Source organism: Gasterosteus aculeatus, chromosome 11 (assembly GCF_964276395.1).
Source record: "Gasterosteus aculeatus chromosome 11, fGasAcu3.hap1.1, whole genome shotgun sequence".
Taxonomy (NCBI): Eukaryota; Metazoa; Chordata; class Actinopteri; order Perciformes; family Gasterosteidae; genus Gasterosteus; species Gasterosteus aculeatus.
The window spans coordinates 13,990,182-14,015,139 of NC_135699.1; the positions used below are offsets into that span (position 1 = coordinate 13,990,182).

General features: G+C 38.7%; 2 protein-coding genes, 1 long non-coding RNA gene, 1 pseudogene and 1 gene segment (V, D, J or C); 1 reads left to right on the forward strand and 4 right to left on the reverse strand.

Annotated features, from left to right (window-relative positions):
• Positions 1 to 4,120: 4,120 nt before the first annotated feature.
• On the reverse strand, positions 4,121 to 4,563 carry LOC120827332 (immunoglobulin heavy variable 3-48 pseudogene; annotated as a pseudogene).
• Positions 4,564 to 5,342: 779 nt separating this feature from the next.
• LOC144384547 (immunoglobulin heavy variable 4-38-2-like) lies at positions 5,343 to 5,955 on the reverse strand. The segment is given in 2 exon segments: positions 5,343 to 5,738; positions 5,832 to 5,955. Coding segments are annotated over 2 exon segments (345 nt in total).
• A 2,208-nt stretch (positions 5,956 to 8,163) lies between these two features.
• On the reverse strand, positions 8,164 to 18,817 carry LOC120827317 (uncharacterized). Of its 4 annotated transcripts, none has more exons than XM_078083950.1 (11): positions 18,611 to 18,817; positions 16,332 to 16,634; positions 11,504 to 11,821; positions 11,117 to 11,413; positions 10,711 to 11,022; positions 10,309 to 10,593; positions 9,861 to 10,187; positions 9,329 to 9,646; positions 8,870 to 9,157; positions 8,555 to 8,703; positions 8,164 to 8,376 (listed from the first exon to the last, which is right to left on the reverse strand). In XM_078083950.1, exons 2-11 carry the CDS (start codon positions 16,600 to 16,602, stop codon positions 8,368 to 8,370), a joined length of 2,574 nt encoding a protein of 857 aa, XP_077940076.1. In that variant the 5' UTR covers positions 16,603 to 16,634; positions 18,611 to 18,817; the 3' UTR covers positions 8,164 to 8,367. The 4 variants fall into 4 exon arrangements, with proteins under 4 accessions (XP_077940076.1, XP_077940075.1, XP_077940074.1 ...); XM_078083949.1 differs by lacking the exon at positions 18,611 to 18,817 and adding an exon at positions 18,150 to 18,290; XM_078083948.1 differs by lacking the exon at positions 18,611 to 18,817 and adding an exon at positions 17,787 to 17,936.
• A 2,103-nt stretch (positions 18,818 to 20,920) lies between these two features.
• On the forward strand, positions 20,921 to 22,637 carry LOC144384551 (uncharacterized). The gene is made up of 2 exons (XR_013451340.1): positions 20,921 to 21,202; positions 22,218 to 22,637. It is a non-coding gene; the product is annotated as an uncharacterized LOC144384551 (long non-coding RNA).
• A 2,054-nt stretch (positions 22,638 to 24,691) lies between these two features.
• LOC120827323 (immunoglobulin gamma-1 heavy chain-like) overlaps positions 24,692 to 24,958 on the reverse strand; it is a 52,508-nt gene continuing 52,241 nt past the window's right edge. The window contains 1 exon segment of the mRNA XM_078083955.1: positions 24,692 to 24,949. Coding sequence (XP_077940081.1) covers positions 24,768 to 24,949 — 182 coding nt within the window. The 3' untranslated portion in view covers positions 24,692 to 24,767.

Here is a 24,958-nt window from a genome sequence, read left to right on the forward strand (position 1 = left end):
TGAGAACATTTTGTGTCTCTACATTAAATAGAGGTTGTGATGGGTACGACTCTCAGTATTAAACAGGCACGAGTTATAAAAAGTTAATGGTTCCTTTTACTGGTACTTTTTAATATTTGGCTACAGCAAGAATCTCTGCTGTTCTTTGTGTACATACACACACACACACACACACACACACACACAAACAAACACACACACACACACACACACACACACACACACAGACACACACACACACTTGCAGTGGAGACATCAAGGTGAACCAGGTGAAGTAAAGATTATTCCAGTTGATGAGCGCTTTGCTTGATACTGTTATTGTTGTTACTTTTACTTACTGCAATGAATAAAAAATCAACACTTTATTAATACGTATTTTCAACAAGGATGAACATGTTTTACATTTGAAACACATTTGTTGTATTTCAACAAAATTATTTCATAAACTTCCCTGCTGGATGAGCCAAAGCAGTCAGGAGTGAATTAGAAGAGGAAACAATCTGATGTCTGTGTTCTTCATTTGATTATTATAATTTATGTACTTGACTCAGACATTTAAGTTTTCTTGACATTTTAGGTCATAAAAGGGCTTTGAAACAATAGAAACAATACTACCAACAAACAATATGTGTTCATGTGAGACACTGGCACAACACAGTGACTTGCAAGCAGCGTATTAAATAAAGTGATGTGTGTCTTAATGCGGCTTTGCAAATTAACACAAAGGGATTATTTGCTCATGAAGCCTGAAAAAACTGGTTAGTTGGCCGATGTTTTGATAACCGACCGCTGCCAGTTCAGCGTTTCCCACCGTTAAAAAAAAGGGTCCCCCCCCCATGACGTAGAAAACCTGGGGGAGACACTGCAGTCTACCTCATCAATGCGAACAACCTGTGTGTGCCTCGTGTCACTGGAAAATGGGTTGTGGTTTTATCTGTTTAAGTCAGATACATCTGTTGTTGTTGTTGTTTCCACCATCCCAACGGCAGGTCACGTGATCTGCAGGCACCTTCTGTCAGGGATGCGGGTGGGAGGCAGGATTCAAACGCAGACTTGTCAGGAAAACAAAAGACTTTAATAGTCAAACGGCCGAAAAACACAGGAACCAAGGGAAGAACAACTGGCAGGAAACTAAGCACATCCACAACAAGAGACAATGACACGACAAGTGACACAAGAGACACACGGCTTAAATACACAAGGGAGGTGCAGGTGATTGGACACAGGTGGAAACTATTAAGACGATCACAGGGGATGACGGGACAAGGCAGGAAGTGAAGTTACCCGGGGACACGAGTGGCAGAAAACTACAAAATATAACATGAAGTGAACCACACCGTGACACCTTCTGATCACATTGTAAAGGACTGACGTGTTGCGTGAGCGAGGTTACGCATTAAGAGTTTGTCCTTAATGGAATTTCTTACATTACTTTTATACTTTAAGTAGTTTCGAAACCAGTACTTTTATACTTTTACTTCAGTAAAAAGCTTGAGTCGATACTTCAACTTCTACAGGAGTCTTTTTTAAACCCTAGTATCTGTACTTCTACTTGAGTAAGGAATGTGAATACTTTTGACACCTCTTACGTTTATATAGCACAGGTCAGACATTTACAAAAAGAAAAAGAAAAACAAATAATTGACTCCAAGAGAGATTTTGTGGGAAACATACTAAAGTTAAGATTATTTCTCACCTGAGTGTTTTAGAGATAAATAATAAATACAATAGGTTCCTCTATGACAAGTCGTAGTGAGGATCCTAATAATAAAAAATAAATAAAAAATTCAATGCAGGGCATTTAATAAACGTGTCATGGAACTTTATTTAATATATTTTTTGTTTGTTATGGTTTTTGTTCAGCTGTACTGATGGTTTGTCTTACTGTGGGTTTCTAGCACAGTAATACACAGCCGTGTCTCCAGGCTGCACATTCTGTCCGTTTAGAGTCACTGTTTTACTGGAAGCATCTAAGTCGATACTAAACTTGCTCTTCAGTGAGTCTTTGTAGTATAGCGTGCATCCATCACAGCCACTTCCAATCCATTCCAGTCCTTTCCCTGCAGGCTGTCTGATCCATTGAGTGGCGTAGCTGCTCAGACTATAAGAAACCTGACAGGTGATGGTCAGACGTTGACCGGGCTGCACAGTCACAGAGGCCGGCTGCGTCAACTGCTCACATTTAAAGCCTGTTAAAAAAAGATTTTTCTTTAATATCAAGTTATACAAGAAGAACGAATGACTTTGATGAATCAAGAGGAACTTACATCCAGCTGCCAACAGCAGCAGCAGAGCTTTTGAGAACATGGTGATGTTGAAACTGACGAGCTGTGAACTCAATAGACTGATGGGACGTTTTTATAGCTGACCAACAAGGAAGCTCCCTGAGTTTGCATGGGATCACACATATGAAACTTCAACGTTGGTCCAACTGGAGCCAGTTGGACAGTCTCTCCATCTGTTCATTATATCTGCACAGTGAAAACGTGCTTTGAACTCACCTCTGAGCACAAATAAAACACACTTAGCTGCATTTCCAAAACTAAAAAAAAAATGTTTCAACTAATTATTTTTTTTTAATCAATTATTTTATAAATGCAAACAAAGATGAGTTGTTGCTTGTTGGGCATGTTTTTAAATTCTTAAACAAAATTCAAATATGATATGAACTATTTTTGTGCCGGCGCCTTTCACCATTCATGATTGACTCTAAAGTACATGAGTACAGATTATTTCACTTTTTATTCATTAATTTGCATTAGCAAGGACACATAAATGAACATAAATGATTGTAACAGTTGGTGGAGTGACTCGAGAGCAGAGAGAAACTTGAGAGACGAGGGAAGGTAGTGAACAGGTGAACATAGGTGTAGTGAATAAGGAATCAGGAGGAACACGAGGACAGGAACGGAAAAGACAGGAGGGGTTAGTGACACAAGGAACAGGAAACACAAGGGAAAATACTATTTCTTTCAGATAGTGTTGTCAAAGCCTTAAATCCATATAAAACATGTATTACTAATAAAATCTAAATTTAAATCTATATTTGATTTTTTCAATAAAATTCATTTCATAACTCACTCAAAGTCCTGCAATACACCAGTTCCAATAATACAATTTCAAAAGTGCTAGTGAAAGATTTGGATGGTTATCGTTCTGTAATTTACACAAATGAAGTGAGAGCGAGATCATCTAAATTCATCTACATGAATATTTGAATTTGCTGCAGCTGCTTTTTAGACTTTTAAGGTTTTGTATTTAAATATTTGAAGCCACAGACATACAGAAAACATGGAGCCTCAAGAAGAAATGAGCTATTTAGGAAGTGAAACCTGAGACATGCAAAGATAACCGATGGCCGTGGTAAGAGGACACACATCTGCTGGCATGTCATGTCCAAGAAGCGGTGCCAGTCAGGTCGTCTCGTGTCTCTGTTGTCTTGTGATTAACCTTCCTCTCGTTTCAGGCAACGTGCTCCTTCCCCCTGTGTGCCGGTCCCATTGTCTGTCCTGCCCCTGATAGTGTCCCTCTGTGTCCTCACCCTGTGTGTGTATATTGTCTGCGTCTCCCTTTGTCCTGGGCCAGTTGGTCTTGTCCCATGTTACAGAGAACCCGCGTGTACCAACGTCCTTTGACAAGTTTTGCTACGTTCTTTGTACCTTGTTCAGGCTCGCTTTCTGTTGGTTCCTTTTTCAGCCTAGCGTTTGTTTTCTAGATAATTTTGGTTCTTAGCTTTAGTACAGGGTTTCTTCCTCTGACGACAGTAATTGTCATTTGTTGCCTTTTGTAAATAAACTTTGATTTTGAACCTCGTCTCAGGAGTCGTGCATTTGGGTTCAGGGCCGTTTTCCAGTTGTGACAATTAACAACATATTTTTTATTTATTAGCTTGTCATAGCTTAGATTAGTTGATAATATAAAGGAGAATGCATGTTATATATATATATATATATATATATGTATTGTTATATTTAGAATGTGCATCATTTTAATAAAATAATAAGCACTGTCTTCATTATATCTGTGGTTCAGGACAAGTGACACTGAGACGTCTGAATGTTCCCAGTGGTCGAGGTGAATAGAGGAAGTAGTTTTTGAACAGCTCTCTCATCATTGTCTCTCACTGTGTCTCTCTAGCACAGTAATACACTGCGCTGTCCTCAGTCTTCAGACTGTTCATCTGTAGATACAGTTTACTGCTGGAGTCATCTCTGGAGATGGTGAATCTACCCTTGACTGATGGGGAGTAATGGATGGTAGATGAGTAAATGTAAGCGATCCACTCCAGTCCTTTTCCAGGAGCCTGTCTGATCCAGTTCATCGCGTAGCTGCTGAATGTGAATCCAGATGTTGTACAAGTCAACCTGTGAGATTCTTCAGGCCTTTTAATCACTGCTTCAGATTGTGTCAGAGTCTGACCATCAACACCTGTCAAGAGAAGAAGATATGCATGTCATGTGTTACGTTAACAGCAAGTGGAAACGTGTGAAATCAAGATCAGAGAAATTCTTCACCTGCGCAGAAGACAGTTAAAAGCAGCAGTCCTGTCCTAAAGTCCGTCATGGTTAACTGTGTGTCCACTGTCCTCTGTCCTCCTCTCTGCAGCCACATAAGTAGAGGAGAAAGACATCTGAGTTTTGCATTGACTCCTCCTCTCTGATTGAACAGTGTCCTCTGTCCTTGTTTTACTCTTAGTCACTTTATAACATTTGAATATGTTTCACACTCAGAGGATTCTGTCTAATGTAACACAAGAGAATCTAGAAAATATGAAGACTATTATACAAAGATATCTTAAGCAAAGCTATCACTTTAATTGAAAAAAAACCCTCTTTCACTAGATGGTGAAATCCTCTCAGTGAGGTGGTTTACAAGTAAGAGAGAAAAAATGCAATAATGAGGATATTGTTTCCCTCCAGGAGTGAATGTTTGTCTTATTGTATCATCATGTATTCAATCAACTTGTATTTCATCACAATGTTTAATCAGCAAAAGACTAAACAGCAGCTCCCTTAGTCTTCATTTCTTTATATTTACATCTATTTGGGAAAGTGAACGAAAATGTTAATCCTATGAAGCTGCAACACCTTATGATCCAGCAATAAAATTGTTCTTGTTTGTGTTATAACGTGACCTAATTTAAATGCCAAATAATTAATGAGTTACATTAAAGTGGCTGAGAAGTATTCATGTAGTGTTCATTTTTTTCAGACTTGTAATATGAATACACAATTGATTAATAAACATGTCATTTGGTTTTTCATCAGGAAATATATAGAATAGCATATTAGTAATTGTAACATGTAGGTATTTAAACTGGTAACAGTGAGCTGGTGGTGAAATCATTGGTGGTCTGAGGACTCCTCCTCTGGTGGCTTTGTGTTACAAGTGTTCAGGCACTGAGAGGTTTTTGTTCAGCTGTACTGATGGTTTGTGTTACTGTGTGTATCTTGCACAGTAATACACAGCCGTGTCTCCAGGCTGCACATTCTGTCCGTTTAGAGTCACTGTTTTACTGGAAGCATCTAAGTCGATACTGAACTTGCTCTTCAGTGAGTCTTTGTAGTATGACGCTCCAGTATATCTTTGTCCAATCCATTCCAGTCCTTTCCCTGCAGGCTGTCTGATCCATGCTGTGTAGTAGCCAAGAGCATAAGAAACCTGACAGGTGATGGTCAGACGTTGACCGGGCTGCACAGTCACAGAGGCCGGCTGCGTCAACTGCTCACACTTCACACCTGTGGAGGCAAACATGAAAAATTGTATCAATGTAATAACAGTGAGCAGTCAGTGTGCTGTGATGTCCATGTCTCTGCCTCAGTGACACTCACAGTATCCAGCGGCCAGCAGCAGCAGTAGAGCTACGGAGAACATGTTGGTGTGGAGGTTGATCTGATGGGAGCTTCTCCTCTTCTGCTGCGACTGACAGCGTGATATCAAGTCTTTAAAGGAGACTGTGAGGAAGTTTACTTTGCATATAGAAGGAGGCTATGAAAGAGGGATGAAGTGTTCTGTCACAGCAGACCAAAGCCTGGAATAGTGTCACACACACGTGACACGAGAAAGAAGATGTATTTATTATTTTATGCAATAACTTAAAGGGAACTCTCTTATTCCTACAAAAGAAATTCTACCAACGCAGTCATGTCAAAGTAACAGATCTGTATTTAAACTCAACATATTATTAAATATTTGGCTTAACTAAATATAACGTTTTATTGAGACTATGATTTGCTGAGTGTGCTCATGTTGAACTTCAGAATATGCAAAAATAAAGCAATATTTAGGCTTGTTTGATGTGTCAAGTATTTAATATGCTCCTATAGTTGGTGTTATTGTGGGTCTCTTGCACAGTGATGGACAGCAGTGTCTTCAGGCTGCACCTTCTGTCCTTTTAGAGTTTTTGAACTAAATATACTTGAAGCAGAATTGTTCTCTCAGAGAATACCAGAGAGACTCCAGACATCCAGTTGCAAACAAAAGCAGCACCAGAGATACAGACAACATGATTTATGTTGAATATCGGTGGCTAATCCAGGATATGCGCCGCCTCTACGCCAATTACACCTGGTATTTGCTCCGCCCCTTCACAACCTTAAAGAAAAAGCCAGTTTACTGAAAGGATATGTGGATGGATGGAATGCTCACTGCATGTTCCTCTAATTGAGCACTTTCAATAGTTATCTGACTTTTTATAGATGCACATGTATGAAATGTGCAGGTGATCAACATCTTCTATGGTCTCTCAACATCACCTGTACTGCTCTCAATAACACATTCCTCTCTCTACCTCCACACTCCTTCCTATAAGATCTTTCCTGTGAGGCCAACTTCTAATCCCCATCACCCGGGAACAGTATGTGTTCAAAAAGTTACTCTAAACTTACCTTCTAACACATGTTTAATATTAACCCACAAAGTAGACATGTGCACACATTCACAGTGACCCTGTGTGTTTGTATTAATGGGAAAGAGAAGGTATACAAACAGTCTCTGTTAGTGCTTTGAACTGACTGCACCTCTGTCTCATAACATCTGGTCAGTGCAGTTTAGACCTCTCAGTATGTTCAAATTAAGACACAACTTCACATCAAGGACACAAATCCCCACTTCTGTATGTGGAGGTCTGTCTCCCTCTAGTGGTCAATCTGAGTAATACAACGATGCTGATCTTATGACATACTGTATATTTATACTGTTTAAACTGTATGAATAGAATAATAGAATAGAAGTACTTTATTGATCCACGAGGGGAAATTCAAGACCCAGGTAGCTCCTGACAATATACAAACCTAATATACACATGCAGTTAAAATATTAAAAAGGGTTTATCAGAAAGAAAGAAAAAATAAAGTTAAAACACACAGTTGGTGGGTTGTGTTATTGTATAGTTGTATGGCTCTGGGGATGAATGATTTATACAGTCTATCAGTCCTACATGGCAGCGAGCGTCTCCAGCGCAGTATGTATATGCAGCTTGTTTGTGTTACCATCTTTTTATGGAAATAATGTTTATATAATTGAATTTTCTGAGTTTAGATAATTGAATCTTCTGAGTTTGTACCCTATGGTTGAATGCACTTATTGTAAGTCGCTTTGGATAAAAGCGTCAGCTAAATGACATGTAATGTAATGTAATTATTCTTTCATAACGTTTGGCAATGAAGCATCCAATGATGTAAACTGTAGATATACTGTATATATGCTCATTTTATAGGTAGGAGAATCTCAAACTCAGAATAAAAGACATACGCTTGTCACTTTCACATACACTCAAACACAGTTGTGTTCGCCAGTGCACTTTATTTTTACCTTTTTATTTTTAATTGAGTATCCTTTTTGTATCCCCAGCTCTGAGCTTTCTATTTCATTTCAAAGTGTATAGTTGAATTGTAAATTGAACATGCTATTCTATTTGTCTTGTTGTCCAATATCATATTGTCTTACTGTCCGATGTTTTGCACCAACCGCAATGTTACACCGCAATGTCAAATTCCTTTTATGTCTAACATATTTCAGGAATCAGGAATAAATGTTCCTGATTCCTGATTAAGGTTTCAAATCCTGTATATATATGCAGGCTGTTTGTGTTATGTTTATATAATTGAATTACTCTTTTAGCACATATTGTAATAATGCATCAAATTATGTGATCAGAACAAATTTAATCAAAACCAAAAAGTATGTATTTTATTCATTTATTCTCTTAAACAGATGCACTGCACACATGCACACAACGAACATTTATAACCCTAATCAAGAAACCTGTTACATAACATATAATAGTAATATATGTGAATCACTTAAACTTTAAAACATGAAAAACCAAAACATTATTATATAATGGGATCTGTCCAGGGATCACCATCATTTAGTCTAAAAGGAGAAAGGGAATGTGTCAGCATATGATGTAATTTCTTATTCATATTCCAAATATATGTATTTTTGTGAGTGAAAATATGAAAATATAACAATATTTAAAATTATGTTTATTAGAAATGTGGTACTGAAAGATCACTCACTAAAATAACATTCCAGTACTGTTGTTTCTCACCTTAATCATGGTTGCAGAGACACCGTAGATAAAGGAGACGAGGAATAAAACGAGGAAAGTGAACGCAAAATACCAGCTTTCCACATCTGTGTCCTGGTTCACTTCAGCATGCATAATGTCGTCGAAGAAATCACAGTCCTTCAAGGAGTCTGTGAATGAATGGAAACGTGTAACATGTGTTAGTCTACTGGACTTTGTTCCAGTGGAAGGGGAGCTGCTAAGAGATATTAACTCATTTAACCATGTGTGAAACGGGTGGTTAACATATATGTGCAATCTGTAAAGTTCAAGAAAGACTTGTTGTCAAACTAGCACCTGGTTTAGATACATCCAGGGACAGGCTGATGTTTGCATGTGTCACCCTGCAAGTGATGTTGGCGCCAGGTAACCAGATGACTCGGGACAGATTTAGGTGGCTTTGAATGTTGAACTTTCCATCTGGGCCTCTGTGGGGTTCACTAGTGTTGTAGTCCAACGGTCCCTTGGTGTCATCAAGAAACCAAGTGATGTTAATGGTTGCAGGGCTGAAGCCAAAGACCAGGCACACCAGCTCACCGGAGCCCTGGAGCAAGGTCGCTGAGGGTTTGCTGTGGGTCACTGTGGCTGGAGGAAACAGGGAGGAAAGGTTCTTGTCAATTTTGATTATCTTTATTTTAGCCGACGCAATCGATCAAATAAATCAGTATGGGCCCGTATTCTACACTGATCTCTGTCTACGATGAAATGAAGTACACCAGTAAACTGTCATTGACTTCATTCTAATCGACAGCTCACCAAAGACATCCTTTATAGTGCTTTTAAAAGGCGTTTCCGATGACTCGTGTCTGACGACACAAGAATACGTAGACTCCTTGTTGTTAGTTGTTGAGATGTTTAGTCTGCTGATCATCGAATACGTGCTGCTCCCGGTGTATTTCCATGTTGGACTGTTGGTGAAGTGAGTTGGAGGGACTCTCTGGTCCTCCTCCTCCCAGTACACTCGGATATCAGACGGGAAGAATCCAGAGACGTGGCAAATAATTGCAAGGGAGTCGGAGGTAGAAAGGTCATCCACAGTTGGTTGTGTTATCTTCACTGTTGGTGGATACAGCTCTTTAGAAGCACAACAAGAAGACAAAAGTAGATCAAGCTTCATATTTTAACCATTTCTAATCTGATCGTTTAATCACTGACAGCTTCCACAAACATCAATGTGATGATTCTGATGCATCTCGCCTTCTTAAACTATTAAAACATCTCCACAGATTGAAAAATATCAATGAACAGATGCAAAGAAACAAATGAAGGTGCTTTGTGGATAACAAACCTCTGCTTTTGGTTATATGATCCTCGTGGCCCAGTTTGGAGCATCGGTGCTTTGCCTCACAAGACACTTGGTTAAATTCATTCCAATCCGCCGCTGACACATTGAGGAAGCTCTGCACAGTTTCTGTACCGTTGCTGTGACTCACTGGAAAATCCTCACGGCCATCGTGGGAATGATTGTTCTCACCTACTTTCCAGGTCACGGAGAAATCATTAAGAGACGGACCGACCAGGAGACAGGTGATAGTCACCTGTCCCTTGTTCAGAAGCTCTCCTGGTGTTGGTCTCTGAACATATACGCCAACTATCTGAGATGACGCAGGCGTTACTGGAAAATAAAGAGACGTTGAAATGGCAGAAAAGGCGACACATATAAAGTATGTGAAGAAAAAGGTGTCATGCTTAATGGAAGATGAATTCATTTCTCTGTCTATTAGTTTTCCTTTTACCTGAGCAGAGGCTGATGTTCTTTCTCACATTAGCGTTCAGAGACTTGTCAGATACTTCACACGTGAAGACCTTCCCTGTTCTCCACTCGGTTTGAGGGACGTGGAGATGACTGGTTACCGCCACACGTCCATCTTCACCCATGCTGACGTCATTAGTTGATGGAGATCTGTGCTCGGACTCTGAAGACCACTTAATTTGAGGGTTAAAGCCCCAAGCGAAGCACAGGAGTCTCTGTGGTCCTGAGTCTTCACCGGGGGCCAGAAGAAGTTCCATCGATGGCTCCACTAAATATGAGATCAATCAGTGCTTTGATTAATCAATGAATGGGTCTATTTCTGATCAACTAAGTGTGAAACATGGAATGAACTACCACTAAGGGAATGAAGAGCTTCTCCTCTCACCAAAGAAACTGCCTGTGGAGTTGGACACAAAGCTGTTGGAGAATCCTTGATTCACTTTGCAGGTGAAACTTGCGTCTCTCTTCAATTCATTTGAATGGACTGTGAAACTTCTACTGATTGAAAGGAGTCCTGAGGCTGCAGGAAGTTCAACAAACTGTTTGTCGGAGATGTCGACACCGTTGGCTTGAAAGGTGATGTAGAGGTCACGTGACGGGAGTCTTGTGACATCACACTCCAGCACGGCACCGTCTCCTTTCAGCAGATCTTTCAGAGATCTCCTGATCTCAATCGATGGATCTGTACCTGCAGGCTCTGGATGATACAGACAGAAAAGCCAGCAGGCTTCTTTGTTTATGCACCATGCTGTCACATGACGTCTGGTTCTCATGGCGTGTTGTTGTCTCACCTGCGATTTGTACAGTCTTCTTAGCAGATGAGAAGCACTTGTGGTCAGCTTGACATGTTATGGACTTGAGTTGTTTCCATCGACTTGAAGAAACCGTCAGTTCACTGACTAAATGAGTTGACTTGGTGTCCTGTCTCACTGTGCCACCCGCTGTGTCTCTCTCATTCAGCAGCCACGTCACCTTGGCATTAAGAACAGTGCGCACAAAACATGTTGCTTTTACGGGAGATTCTTCGGTCATGACTTTCTTGAAGCTGGGAATCTCCACGTCGATGGAAGGAGGGGCCGTTGCTTCATCTTCAGGGAAAAAAACGTTTATAACAGTTTTCATCTTGTAATATTTACATTTGTATATTGTGCTGTGAGACAGTAGACTGACATACTTACATTGACAAATACTTGTGGTCTTCATAAACGTCTGAGTGTTGTGAATAGACGTGCAGGTAAAACTTGAGGCCTGTGCCCACTCTGTCATATTTGGCTCAATCTCACTGCTCAGACTGAAGGTTTTCTCCTTTCCCTCCACACTCTGAAGCTTGCTTTGGATTTGCACGACGTTTAGAGGTTGGTTTTCCTGCTTCCACTCCACACTCAGTTTGTCTGGAAAGAAGCCTTGAATGTTGCAGACGAGTCTGATTGGTGACTTCCCGAATTCACCCTGCCAAACTGGGTGTAACGTGATATTTGGAGAGACAACCCGCTGTCCTGAGATATGGGGGACAGATTTACATCGTTACTTTCCTCAAGCAGTCAGATGCACATGTTTTAAAAACATGAGCGGACTTCATCCTTTCAGTCGTACGTACCTTAAGATCTTGGTCAGGTAACCTATGTTGTCTTAACTCTAAATCTGGTATCTTTGTATTTAGGCTAGATGGCAGAGTGGTACTTGTACAGTGTCTGGTGTCTCATAGTCAGGTGGACACGGGGCTGTTGCACAGATGCAGCATGGCAGGGCAGAGGGATCAGAGGCAGCAGCAAGCGGAAGCATTGAGTAACACCCGGCTCCCAAAAAAGGGCCAAAATACAGAAGTGAAACGGTGCAAAGAGCAACAGTGCATCACTGGCACCAGGTGTGAGGCGTCAGTTAGAGAAGCAGAGCGCACATTTAAATGTCTCAGATCACTTTACATGTTTTCACAAAGAGTTCACATGGCTTCTCATGACGTTGCAAGGTTTCACTTCTCCACTCTGTTAATATTAGACCCGAGAACTGCACATTTTCATATCAAGTTGAACATGAGCGGATGATTCCTGGTGCTGGGGAGGTGATGAACATGAGAACATGATGAAGTATTTCTTTAAAGATAAAATGATTGAGAACCTAAAATAAGTACTGTTGTGAGTATAATAAATGATTGATTATAGTTAAAACAACATGCAGTATGAACAACGTCAAAGTAATGGAAGAGAAGTATAAACAACATCGAATGTTAATTTCTTTTAAAAATTTATTTTCTTAAAAGACATAAAGCTCTTGCAATTAAAATCAAAATGGACAACTGTGATTACTTACATGATACTGTGAGTTCATAAGAAGACATTTCAAAAAGAAAAGTCAAACAGTTTCATCTGTTTTCATTTAACCTGAAAAGACAGAAAGAATATAGAAATAAGTCACATTGTAAAAAGTAAACGTGTAAATGTGTAAAATTGTATTCAGTTCATTATAACAGCAGGGACATGTTAATATTTAACTACAATGTCAACTCAACCAAAGAGTTGTTAACGGTGATTATTAAAGAGGAAAGCCTTACATTGCAAAAGCACAGCTGTTTTTTGAGTGAACCCTATGAACATGCATGTTTCATTCATTCATAGCTGAGGTTTTGTTGCAGACACCTTGTAGATTTTATTTAAAAAACGCAATATCTAAAAAGATAGTCATCTTAGTTATTGGTCATAGTGTTAAAGTGACAATCCATTGGATTTCAGTCTCTTGTTTTTGTTTCCTCGGCTTCAAGTTTTCAGCATTTTGAACCCCATTTTTTGTGTGTATAATAGAGAATATATAAACATTGCAACACTTTGAGCCACAGGTTCAATCCGAAATTGTGTTACACTCCTTCAACATCAGATTCATGACATTTGTAGAGATAGCCACGTTAGATAAAGTAGTTTTCTGGTTAAATCCAAATCTGTGCACATCGGTAACATGCAGAGTCTCCATTACCTTGAAAGCAGTGGTTGCTATGGTGAACAGCAGAGTGATGAGAAAGAGGAGGATGAAGGTGAGGCCTGTGCTCCCCATGTTATCTTCTTCTGCCTCCATCGCACTGTTCCCCTGGCAGAAGTCTGGATGTAGTGTACAGTCATTATTTAGTGAGCACTTTGGGCAAAACACAGGCTTCAACAACAGCTCAATGACCATATTCTATTCATGTTCCTGTGTTAGAGTCGCTACTTTAATACGCATCAGGTCAGAGTAGATCTAATCAGGAACTCTGAGGGCAGTTCAGTCAATCTAATCAAGTCAACAATCAATTAAAAGAATAGTACTGGCACACGTCTTGTTACTTATTAAATTGTTCTTCTTTAACCATACGGACTATTTCATTTGCATTTCCTTGTGTTGATTGTGTTGATTCAAGCCCTCCTAACATGATCCTGACTTGCTTGTGAAAGTCCCCATTCATGTTGTGGCAGGCGTGACTTGGCTTGTGAATCAGTAGATTAATGATTTGACGCACAGAGCTGGAATTAGACCTTCGACAATCATCTTTCTTGTGAAGGGAGTGCAAGACCCAGTGGAGTAAATGCGTACACAAAGACAAGTCACACAAACATTGCACAGTCAATGAACACATGCAGTAGTTAGTGAGTTGCTCTAGTGTGATTCTACATAATGTAAAATGGTTTGGTAAGTTTGATTCATTTGTGTCAAACATCCTGAAGGCTACACACAGGATCACACTGTGACGCTGACAACAAACATGTAGCTGGAATATGTGTTGAATAAAGACGTGAACAGCATGCGACAAACATCAACAGAGTTGCAAAGAGCTGTTTTTATTTGTTTTTTTGAAAGTGAATTAAAAGGCAAACACGATGTCACATCACAAGCAACAAACAGCAGAAGACACAGCGAGGCGTGAGAACATCTACTGGGCATTGCACGTTTCAGGGACGTTCATGTTGAGGTTGACCAGGTTGGTGTTTTGAAAGCTTCTGTACCCAATGGACCTGACGATAGCTTTAGTGGTGTTAGCCACGGACTCGTGGTGAACTACACAGCTGTACGCCACGTCGTTCTTTTGCCACTGCTCAAGGCTGAAAGATAACTGGCCGTAAGCAGAGAAGGACCCTTGGTTTTCTACAGGGTTTGTGGTGTGGAACTTGTACTTTGAATCTGCTTCCTCGTCATCAACAAGCCAAGACACAAAAACCTCCCGAGGGAAGAAGTCTTTCACGTAGCAAGTGAGGGTCACCATTTCTTTTCTAGTGTGTTCTAGTGGCGGAAGCATGAACACAGAAGGTCGCTGAGTTTCTCCTCCTGCAAGTGTGAGAGGACATTTAGAGCTTCTGCCACGGATGAAATAAGCGACAGTACTGCAGTAAATGTCAGCGACGCAGTGACACTCACAGCATGTTTGATGGTCTGACAAGAGGAATAAAAACACAGTCGCTGCTTTCTTTACTTACCAGGAATCCTTTCGTAGGGCGTCTTCCGTGGTTCAACCCAATCGTTTTTTTCAACAACGCAGTAGAACTTTGTCCCCCGGCTCCATTCGTCATAATCAATGTCAAGTGGAAGGCTTATTTCTTTACTTCCTCTAGGGGGGGATTTTGAGGCTCCAGCTATTGCCTGTTTATCCTGATTCTCCCACCAAATCTTATGGACTGACGGTTTGTTGACCTTAACATTACATTTCACAGTTCCTTTTCTGCTTAAGAACATTTGCTCCATTGTGGGGCCTTCGATTGTGACCTCCACATCTGATTCAGGACATCCCACACCTGCCAAGAAAGAACTTTTTAATCAAAACAGCTGCAGAAAAGCCAAATGCAACGACATTTACATTGAATCTCTTGATGGAAAAGGTGGAATTTACTCACCAGTAGTGTCTGTGACTTTGTAAGTCAGCGATGAATTCTTGAATGTTGGACCTTTACCCTTAAACTGACACGTCAACTCAGTGCCATCAGTCCACTCGCTGGACGGCAGCATGAGGAAACTTGTGGCACTGTACAGTGTAGTTCCATTTGCATCCTTTCTCCCCTCAGGAGTGATTGTTTTCATCTCGAATATTTGGTTTGTGACTTCCTGGTTGTTTTTCAGCCATTTGATGTCATAATCGTTGGGTGAAAAATCCTTGGCAAGGCAGGAGAATGAAACCTTGGTGTCCTCATCAGAGGAGGCCAACACTTCAAGAGTCGGCAATTTAATAACCACATCTGAAAAATAGAAACATATACACAAATATATATGTATGCAGAAGCAGGGAATCATTTATATATATATGCAGAAGCAACTGTGAAAAATGATGTGTGATATTGTGAATGTGATTCTCATGTTAAAATAAATGACATAAAAAAACAGTGGAGCTTTAATGCTTGCTTCTGCATATACATTGACTGCAGCAGCAAGCAAACACAGATTGAATGTTAATAATCAACAAACAATGAAAGTGGGGGCAGACTGACATGAAGAAGAAGTAGGATTATGCAGGTTGATGAAAAGAAGCAGAACACGGTGCAATAATCTGAGACGCTGCAGAGGACGTAAAGTATAGAAGCAGAGAATGAAATTAGAGCGTCAGCCTTCTTGTTCCACCTGACTGTTTGCTTTGTCTGTTTGGCCTGTTGTGAAAGTAAAAATATTCAAGGACATGTGACGCTATCTCGCTTTAGAAACATTTTAGTTTCATGCTCTTCTCTGATGTTCCTTTCAAGTCATGGATTTTTTTTAACCGATTATTTTTCACTTTTTTGTTTGATTGACTGGTAAAAATAACGTTTTTTACCAAATACAATTCTCAGAAAAATGCACCAAACCCCAAAAATAGTCAATTTAGAGACTAAAACTCAGTAGACTTATTGAACTATATTAAGTTATTTACCGTTTTTTCCCATTAATATTATCACAAGCAACTCTATTTTTTGATACTATAATTAGTCAATTACCAATTTGCGGTTATAGAACACACTATAAACCTGCTAGATGTTAAATGATGGACTCAAAAGGCATTTATTCATAACGTAGCATGAGTCTTACTTGGCCTTTGGATGGTGACCTCTACCGGTCCTGCTGCATGGGTCGCCGCGCATCTGAAAGTGGCGTCCTTTGCCTCCCAGTCCTGTCTGCTCACTCGGATGTTACTGACTCCGGTATAAAAGTCTCCCTCTCGAACTGGAGGGTACTGGATGAAGTCGGTCAAGGCGGGTCCATTCACTTTGTTCCATGCAAAGGTCAGCGAGGAGGGTGAGAAGCCGCTGGCAAAGCAGCCGAGAGTGACTGTGTCTCCAGTCCCAGAACCACATTGCATCAGAGGAAACAACGTCGGTCTGGTTGAAGCGGCTAGAAAAGGAAAAAAAAGATCAAATATTTTTTTTACCAAATATTATTTAGAAGACAAATGAGAGGATTGAGACAGTAGTGGAAGAAGGCACAGCATTTTTAACATTTAAGACGTTGCTCTCAATACACAAACCTCTATGTTTCCGAATGTCATTTATTTGTTTGGTTGCAGCAAGTTTAACCTCCCTCAATGATTATTTTAGATATTTAGTTTTCTCATTCTATATATAACTAGTTAAATTACATTAAATGCACAACTTGTAATGCACAACGACAATAATCCTTAGTGTATTCTTTTAAATTAAAGAGATGGAAGTGTTAAGTCACCGTTCCTACAGTTACCATACATTATATTATACTGATGGCAGTCATATTGTTACATTACAAAAACATAATACTTTGTATAAACTTCAGCAGTTATGTATAAAATTAAAGTACTTCTACCTATTACAACTATTGCTGAGGTACCTTTTCCTCAGTAATAAAAGTAATTATATTAGCAAAGTGCTGAGCGGTTACTATGACAATGTCACGTCTCAAAGCAAACGCACAAGTCTGCCTTCACATTCAATCAATCCCACTATGTTTTAAAAATTCACTTTAAACTAAAAATACAATTTAGAGAAATAAACAAAGCCAAATATGTTTGCATCAAAAATCCAACGTTTTATCCTGTGCTGAAAACATCAATGTCAGACTTTTAAAGACACGTAGAGCATTAAAACCTTTAAAGTAACAATTGAGATGTTGAGAAGTTACTTTAAATAAGACACTGAAACACACCGATGATGTTTTTTAACGGAACAAAACTCACCTGATGACACTGTTACCAAAGTGCCTTTTCCCCAATAGTCGAAAGCCCAGTTGTCACAGTGAAGAGATTCAATTCAAACGTTTCACAAAAACTCAGCACTTAATGTCAGTCTTGTTTTTGGAAAACGCTCAAACTGAACTTTAATATAAAGATTTAAATGATTTGCAATCCAACTGAACTAAACAATCTTAAGCCCTTTACAAAAGGAATTGTCATGCCACAATATGTTGATTGCTGTCTAATCTCTGGCTGTGACTTATGGCTACATTAAATTATAGTACATAATAAAGTAATGTCTGTTATGTCTTTCTCTAATCAGAAACATTAAGATGTCGTACCTGAGGTGACGGTGACCATGGTGCCTTTTCCCCAGTAGTCAAAAGCGTAGTCACAGTTCGACAAATGATCCACCACTGCATAAAAAACCTGTTCCCAGATATCTACACTTTCTGAGGTCGGTTATCTAATAATTTACCCTCCGACATATTTACCGTGACTTTCATACAGAAGGGTTCAGAAGATGTAACTAAATATGATTTTAAACACCAAAGTTTAAACATTTTCTATCAATTTTAAACATGTATCATACCTTATCCCAGAAATGAAAGAAATACAATCACAACTTCATTGCTACAACGATTCCAATGTAGTTTATAATTCTAAATCTTGACATTAGAGAAAGATAAATAAGAGCAGCTTACCTGATGTGACTGTTACCATGGTGCCTTTCCCCCAGTAATCAAAAGCACCATCACAGTGTAATAAGACATTACATCCAAAGTGCAAAAACAAGCACTTAAAGACACCTTTGATGCCACTGAGGTCTAAATATTAAATATTACCCAGGCCAGTTCTATTGTCCATATGAAGACAAAGTCTCTTTTACCTGCTTAGCTGAGATGATCATTATTGTTACTTTTACCCTGTAATTAGTGACCTTTTTAATGCAAACATATTCAACAGCTTTTTTCATCTAATAAATGATTGTACTTATCCACTAAACCAGTGGATATATCTACCATTTACCCTCATCTTTTTGCTCTTCTACTTGGATTTACTCTTATTTACCTTTACAACAAATTTGAAATCAACATGAATTTCATAATAAACCCGTGAAAATACAGAATAGTCTTCAATCATAATAAATGTGTTAATTACTCACCAGAAGTCACTGTGACTTGTGTTCCTTTCCCCCAGTAGTCAAAGTAGTCATCACAGTGATATATTCCAACGTGCTTCTAATACAAATAGTCATTTAAACCAGGGACCATGTTTTAATGGCAAAGCAATTCCCACTGGACTACTTATTACCACGTCCCTTGAGACGCATTTCCTGTGGTCTGGGTTATATAAAATATGAGTATGAGTTGACAACAGTTAGGCAACACTTCCTCTGTATCAGACCCGTCAGCTCCAGTTCCTGCTGCTTCGAATTGATTCAGTTAAAACACTTTTACCCTGTTAACTAGGATTTAAACACTTTACAAAAGATAAAAGTTAACATCATTTATTTTAACTTTATTTCATAAAGTACCATATTGTGCTGTCATTATCTTATGTATGGCTGCGAGAAAGAGGAACATTTGATACAAACTAATTGAAGTCTTTCACACCTCCTGATAGTTGGTTGTTAATGAATTACAAATAAATGTTAATTCAACTGCTGGATACTTCTCTACAAATGGGACTAAATTATAACGCAAATTAAACGCTATTGTGATGTCACAGACCTTTGCAGGAGGAAATTCTCTCTAACTGGACCTCGCTGAAATTTAATAAAATAACTACTTATTTTTGTTTGGAACACATGTTGGGTCGTTGTGGCGCAGGGGGTAGAGCGCTGGGAACTGCAAGGTTGGCGGTTTGAGTCCCGGCTGCCCCATGTCTCAATTCAAAGTGTCCCTGAGCAAGACAAAATGTAAAAAAAATTAAAAAAGCCATGGGTTCAACGTGTAATGTAAGTTGCTTTGGATAGAAGCGTCAGCTAAATGACCTGTAATGTTGTACTTTTTAGTTTTCAACACCAAAACCAGGTTCACGTTTTTTTTTTCAAATGCTAAAAACCTTTGGCCTGGATTTGGTTCGTAATTCTTAAATCCTGATTCCCAGCTGACGAACCTGATGCTAATGGATTAAAGCCAATACACAGTAACTGTATTATCAAAGCTAATGTAGACAAGTCATAGTTCATCTCTAATCTTCATGTTGCTATGGTAACATCTCTGTCAAACAAGTGTGTGTTCTTTTGCTCATCTTACAATAATCATTTTCACTAACTATTAACGGAGCCTGAACGCATCAATACGTACCTGAAGGGAACCTTAAGAGTTTTAGCTGTTAGTGTTGCTTATAATGTTACATCATCAGAAATGAGCATCAATGCAATGACCTGATTGTTACTGAATATTGGTAACATGTTTATATGAAAATATATTCTTTTCTTTTTGATACAAATCCTTTTCACCGGCATTATTTTGTGTAACTTATTGTCATGTTACTATTATTAGTGCTGTGGTCTAAAGTTACAGTTTGTTAACAGGCTGTGGAAGCACCTGTTTCCTGTGTTACATAAATATTAACCAGTATGCATGTTGATGATCACAACTCAAAAACGTGCAGACATTTTCATTTTTCTTTGGATAGCTTCTCTTATTATAGTCCAACTGTTGGACAACAATATGTGTGCTTGTACAGATGTTCTTTTAAAATAATGGATTGTAAATTCTGAAGTGGGACCAGAATCTCACATTTGAAACATACTTAATATAAACTGACATCAAAGTAGTCACAGATCTGTGTTTTTATGATTGTTTGTCAGAATGAAGGGAAAAACCGAAAAACACACAATCCACATTAAATTGATGTTCCACTTGTCCACTTATCAGTTATTTCAATGAAACACACTCGTAGTTAATGTTATTGCTTTACATTGTGCAGTCCAACTATGGACCAATGACTCCCCACAGTATGTGGATTTATCTTCACTGATACAAAGAAAAAGAATAATAATAATGTGCTGTAAAATGATGTCCCCTGAATTTGAATGAGAAATAACTGCTGTATGTTCTGACAAGGTGATGCTTTATTTAAACGATCTTATTCAGGCATATCACCAAAGTGGATAATTATTTGCATCAAATTACCTGTAAGTAGTCAGTATTCCTTCATTTGTTTTTCAGTATGTGAAATATTTTATCCTTGACGATACACAAAAATAAACTTTTTTGAGGTGCTGTGATTTTTAAGCTGAAATTGAAAAAAATAGAATTTCAAATGTTTGCTTCCTTCCACCAGATCTTTGAACTCAACCTTTCTTCAGAGTAGTGATTTTGTTATGTGAGCTTCTCTTCTTTTGGAGTCACTACGCCTCAGTTCCGTTCATGGCAGGTTTTTGTATGGAGCCACATCACTGTGTCCCCCCATACACAGTACAACATGCTCGTACAAAAACCACCCACTGATATGTAGCTTTGCTTATTCTTGTACTGTGTACTCAGCGGAGGAAATCATGGAACATGGTGAGCATTATGTACCATTGTATTTTAAATTATACCCTCTAACTTTTAAAAGTTGTTTTTGATTATTTGTAACTTTCTGCCCACTTTTCCTAAAACACGTTTTTTTATCTGAACAAGACTGGCCAACAGGCAGTAGAAAGCAGTATAATACATTACTTGTTTAAAGCACCGTGCATAAACAACTACCCCAAAAAGGAGAATCCATTCCAAGGAGAATTCATTTTTTCCATTTCAATGTAAGTTTTTTTCAATTGTATAATATATATTTTGAAATGGTAGTTTTACAGAAGTAAAAAAAAAATATATAGTTATATAAATGATGCGGTAAAACCTTGTAATTTGGATGACAAATAAAACATGGCTGTTACGGCCCTTTTGTAGATTCCAGGACAGTAAAACAATCAAAGACAGGCGACAGAGTCAGGGTAAAAGGGGTCTTTCTAGTTTTTATTCTTACACAAAACGATGGCTCCCAACAGGAGGGAGGGAGTGGTGGAAGATGGGACCTACAGGTTGTGCCAAACAAATGAAATGAATATAACAAAACGAGGCCTAGCTCACCACTGGCTCTTCATCCAAAACAAGTCAAACAAAATACCTTACCTGCTTCTCTAAAAAAGGACTAAAGGAAAACGTTACACAGGAGGCAACAACCACTACACCTGGTGTGCCTATACAAAGGTATACCTACGTGCGAAAATGTACAGGGTACCCCAACTTACTAAGGTCCTCAACCTCCACCTTACAAAACTTGTAGTTTTGCCAGCAGACAGCTAAAGCTCACGTACAGGAAGACTGGCCACCACCCGCAGCGCAGAACACACCCCCTTTCACTTCTCAGGAGTCTTCCTTTATGGACTGCCACCGGAACTGCTGATTGCTTTCCACCTGTGTTTGGAGTTGGCCAATCAGCATAATCACTGGGGGAGAGAAACCAATGAGCAGGAGGGAGAACGACAAGAACACATGCAGACAGTCCCCGTCTGGCATGTAACAATGGCATAAAAAAAGGCTCCCACAGGATGACACATATTTCATAGCCAATGTTCTTGTACCAGGCATTCCAAAGGTTGGGTGCTACAAGCGAGTACACTGCGCGGTTATTTATTAAGTCTTCAAAGTTCTGCATATTGACTATTTCAGTTACTTGGTCTCACTGTGTTTCAATGAAGCCACAACTACATACGAGTGTTTACATGCATAAATACGTTTTCAACATACATTTTACAGACCTTTGCATCTCTTTTTCAGGTTTTTAAAACGTTCTGAAACGTGGTGGCTACTCCAGTACACAATGAAACATCACATTGCAAAAAACTATCCATTTTTAAAATATAATTTAAAATCACTTATTGTTGGATTATAATGACCACAGTAGAACCACAAATATTGCTTCATGAATGGCTGCAGAGTCTAATCAGTATTCTCAAGGAGTCAACGCTTTTTTATTAACACCATATTGCAGTTTAATTGACTTGGATTAGATTATATAACTGTGACATTCTACATGCTGTGTCCGTTTGGTAAAAGGAGAGCTGCAGCTAAGAGGACAGACGAGTCTCTGGTTTTTGTTATGGAGTGTCACACTGTGCCATAACTCCAGCTAGCATCAACACAGTGATACAAACACTGACCAAAACCTACCAAACCTCCAAGAGGCTGCAAGTTGTTTGTCAGGAAAATGAAACTTTTCAAACTGAATAGGTTTAGAGATCAGAGAAAGAGAGAGATTATGTATTTTAAATACACCATTGTACTTTTAATTATTGTAACATAATAGAAGAGCATAGATACAGTGGAAGGGTCATGTGATTGAATCTGGTCCTTTCCATGTCCTTCACAAGATGGCAGTGTTCACTCTTTTCTGACTTCTGCTGATGAGCTGGCGTTAAATAATGTCCCTCCAGCACATCGACAAGCTGGGGTTCTGAAAGGTTTTATGACAATTGGTAGCTTTCACTCAAGCACTGAGAGTAGGGACAGATGTGCACATGCTGAGTCATGAACTGACAAATAACTGTGAAGAATGAACACACAGTTCAGAAGAAGTTGGTCATCTATCGTTCCCATGTAGTTCAAGCTGTGTAAGACTTATTCCACATGTACACTACATATAAAGTAGGTGTGCATACTTCATGTTGTTATTAATGAATGTTTACAATTAAATAAAGGATAATACACTAAAATATATGAATCCTTCAAAATAGCTGTCATTTTATTCATATATATATTTACATATTTCATGAAAGAATAATTTGAATAAATGATACAATTAATGTGCCTACACTTTTACATGCATCAGTGTTTCTTCATGAATTGCTCTGCTGTATCTTCATTCAGGTGCAACTTCCCAAGTAATATTTTAACTGCCATACAATTTGAAGATGGACTCTTCATGTTCTTACAATATCTATTTCTAACCCTGCATGTAATGTCACAGATCTTTGTGTCTGCAGTTTGCATGTAAGCCGCATATTGCCTTGTTGTATGCTGATATGCAAATACATGCAGGGGAAGATGGGTCTCTTGTTTTGAGGAAGCTTATTTGTAGCTCTGTAGTTTCACTACAACAGGTGTGGGGTCCCTGAGGTGGACCATGAGTGTGGGGGGGGGACTCTCTAAAGATGATATATTTAGAAATGAAACCCACAAAATAACTGTCGAAGTTTTCTTGTATGCTTGGATGTGGTTGTCCATACTACTGTAAATATTATATCTGTTGAATTAGATTAAAGCAAATTGTTCAACATAATGACATCAGACAAAGTTACAAACATCTCAACTAGAGTGCAATTTGATATTTATGTGGCAATGAACATTTGTAAAACTTTACCAACAGATAATATTTAAGTCTTCAAGAAAGTGAATGTACAACATTTCTATTCATAATGAAAGAACAGAAGCCAATGCAGGGAATCTATTCATCTAAATGACTAACAATTACAATTGTATCTTTTATTTGGTACAGGTCACAGAAAAATCTATTTTGAGTGACATAGTTCAACAAAAATATGTATATAACGATCATTAAATCTAGCACACAATTAAATGTTTTTAAAACCAGAAAAAATACTTAGAAGACAAATGAAGAAGTGAAGTCCATGTTATGCATCAATCTCATCTTATGGCCTCTTCATCTGGAAACACAAACAAAATGAGTATATATTATATTTATTGTTCAGATACAAATGATCAAGCAGTGATGAAGTTTGATTGTTACTTTAGTTTAGATATTTACACAGCTGGAGAATTATTTTCCCCACAACAGAATGGCTTTGGCCATGAACCTTTCTGCAGGGCAAGTCTGTTCTGTAACCATGAGAATGACCATACTTAAACATGCCATCTGTGTAGCGTGTTGCATCATTTAAAACACACAAAGCAGCACGTTGTCTGTGCCTGGAGAGGTTCTTCACTCTGCTGCTGCTAAATGTGGATCAGGCACATGTGCTGATTGCACATGGAAACATAAGTTCTGTTAACTGAAAGTGATGCAATTCTACACCACAAACAAAGTCACAGGTTTGTTGTTAAGAGATGGATCAATAATCAGAAAATCACAAATCAGAATAATTTTCTGTCCATTAGCAGATAAGATATTTGCTGATAAGCAATTACATAAGTACTTTATATTTCTTTTTTGTCTCTCTAGTTAAATGTCATTTCAAGACTTATTGATGCCATCATTTTCATCACTTAGTCTCCCTTTTTGGGATCATTCTAATAACTTTAGTAGTAAAACAATGACTATATTCAGTGAATCTATGAATCCTGTATCATCTCTTCTACTTTCTTAAGTTGTCAGTGCAGCTGAAATAGAGAGAAAGTCTGCATGTTTACCTTGACCAGGCTGAATACCATGCTGTAAATGAGAGAGGATATGAAGAGGAATATGAAGGAGGAGGTGGTGGACCACAGGCTGCTGTACTCGTCTTCATCAATGGCATCATCTGTGCAGCTCATAGCGACACGCAGTTTAAAAGCTGGAATAG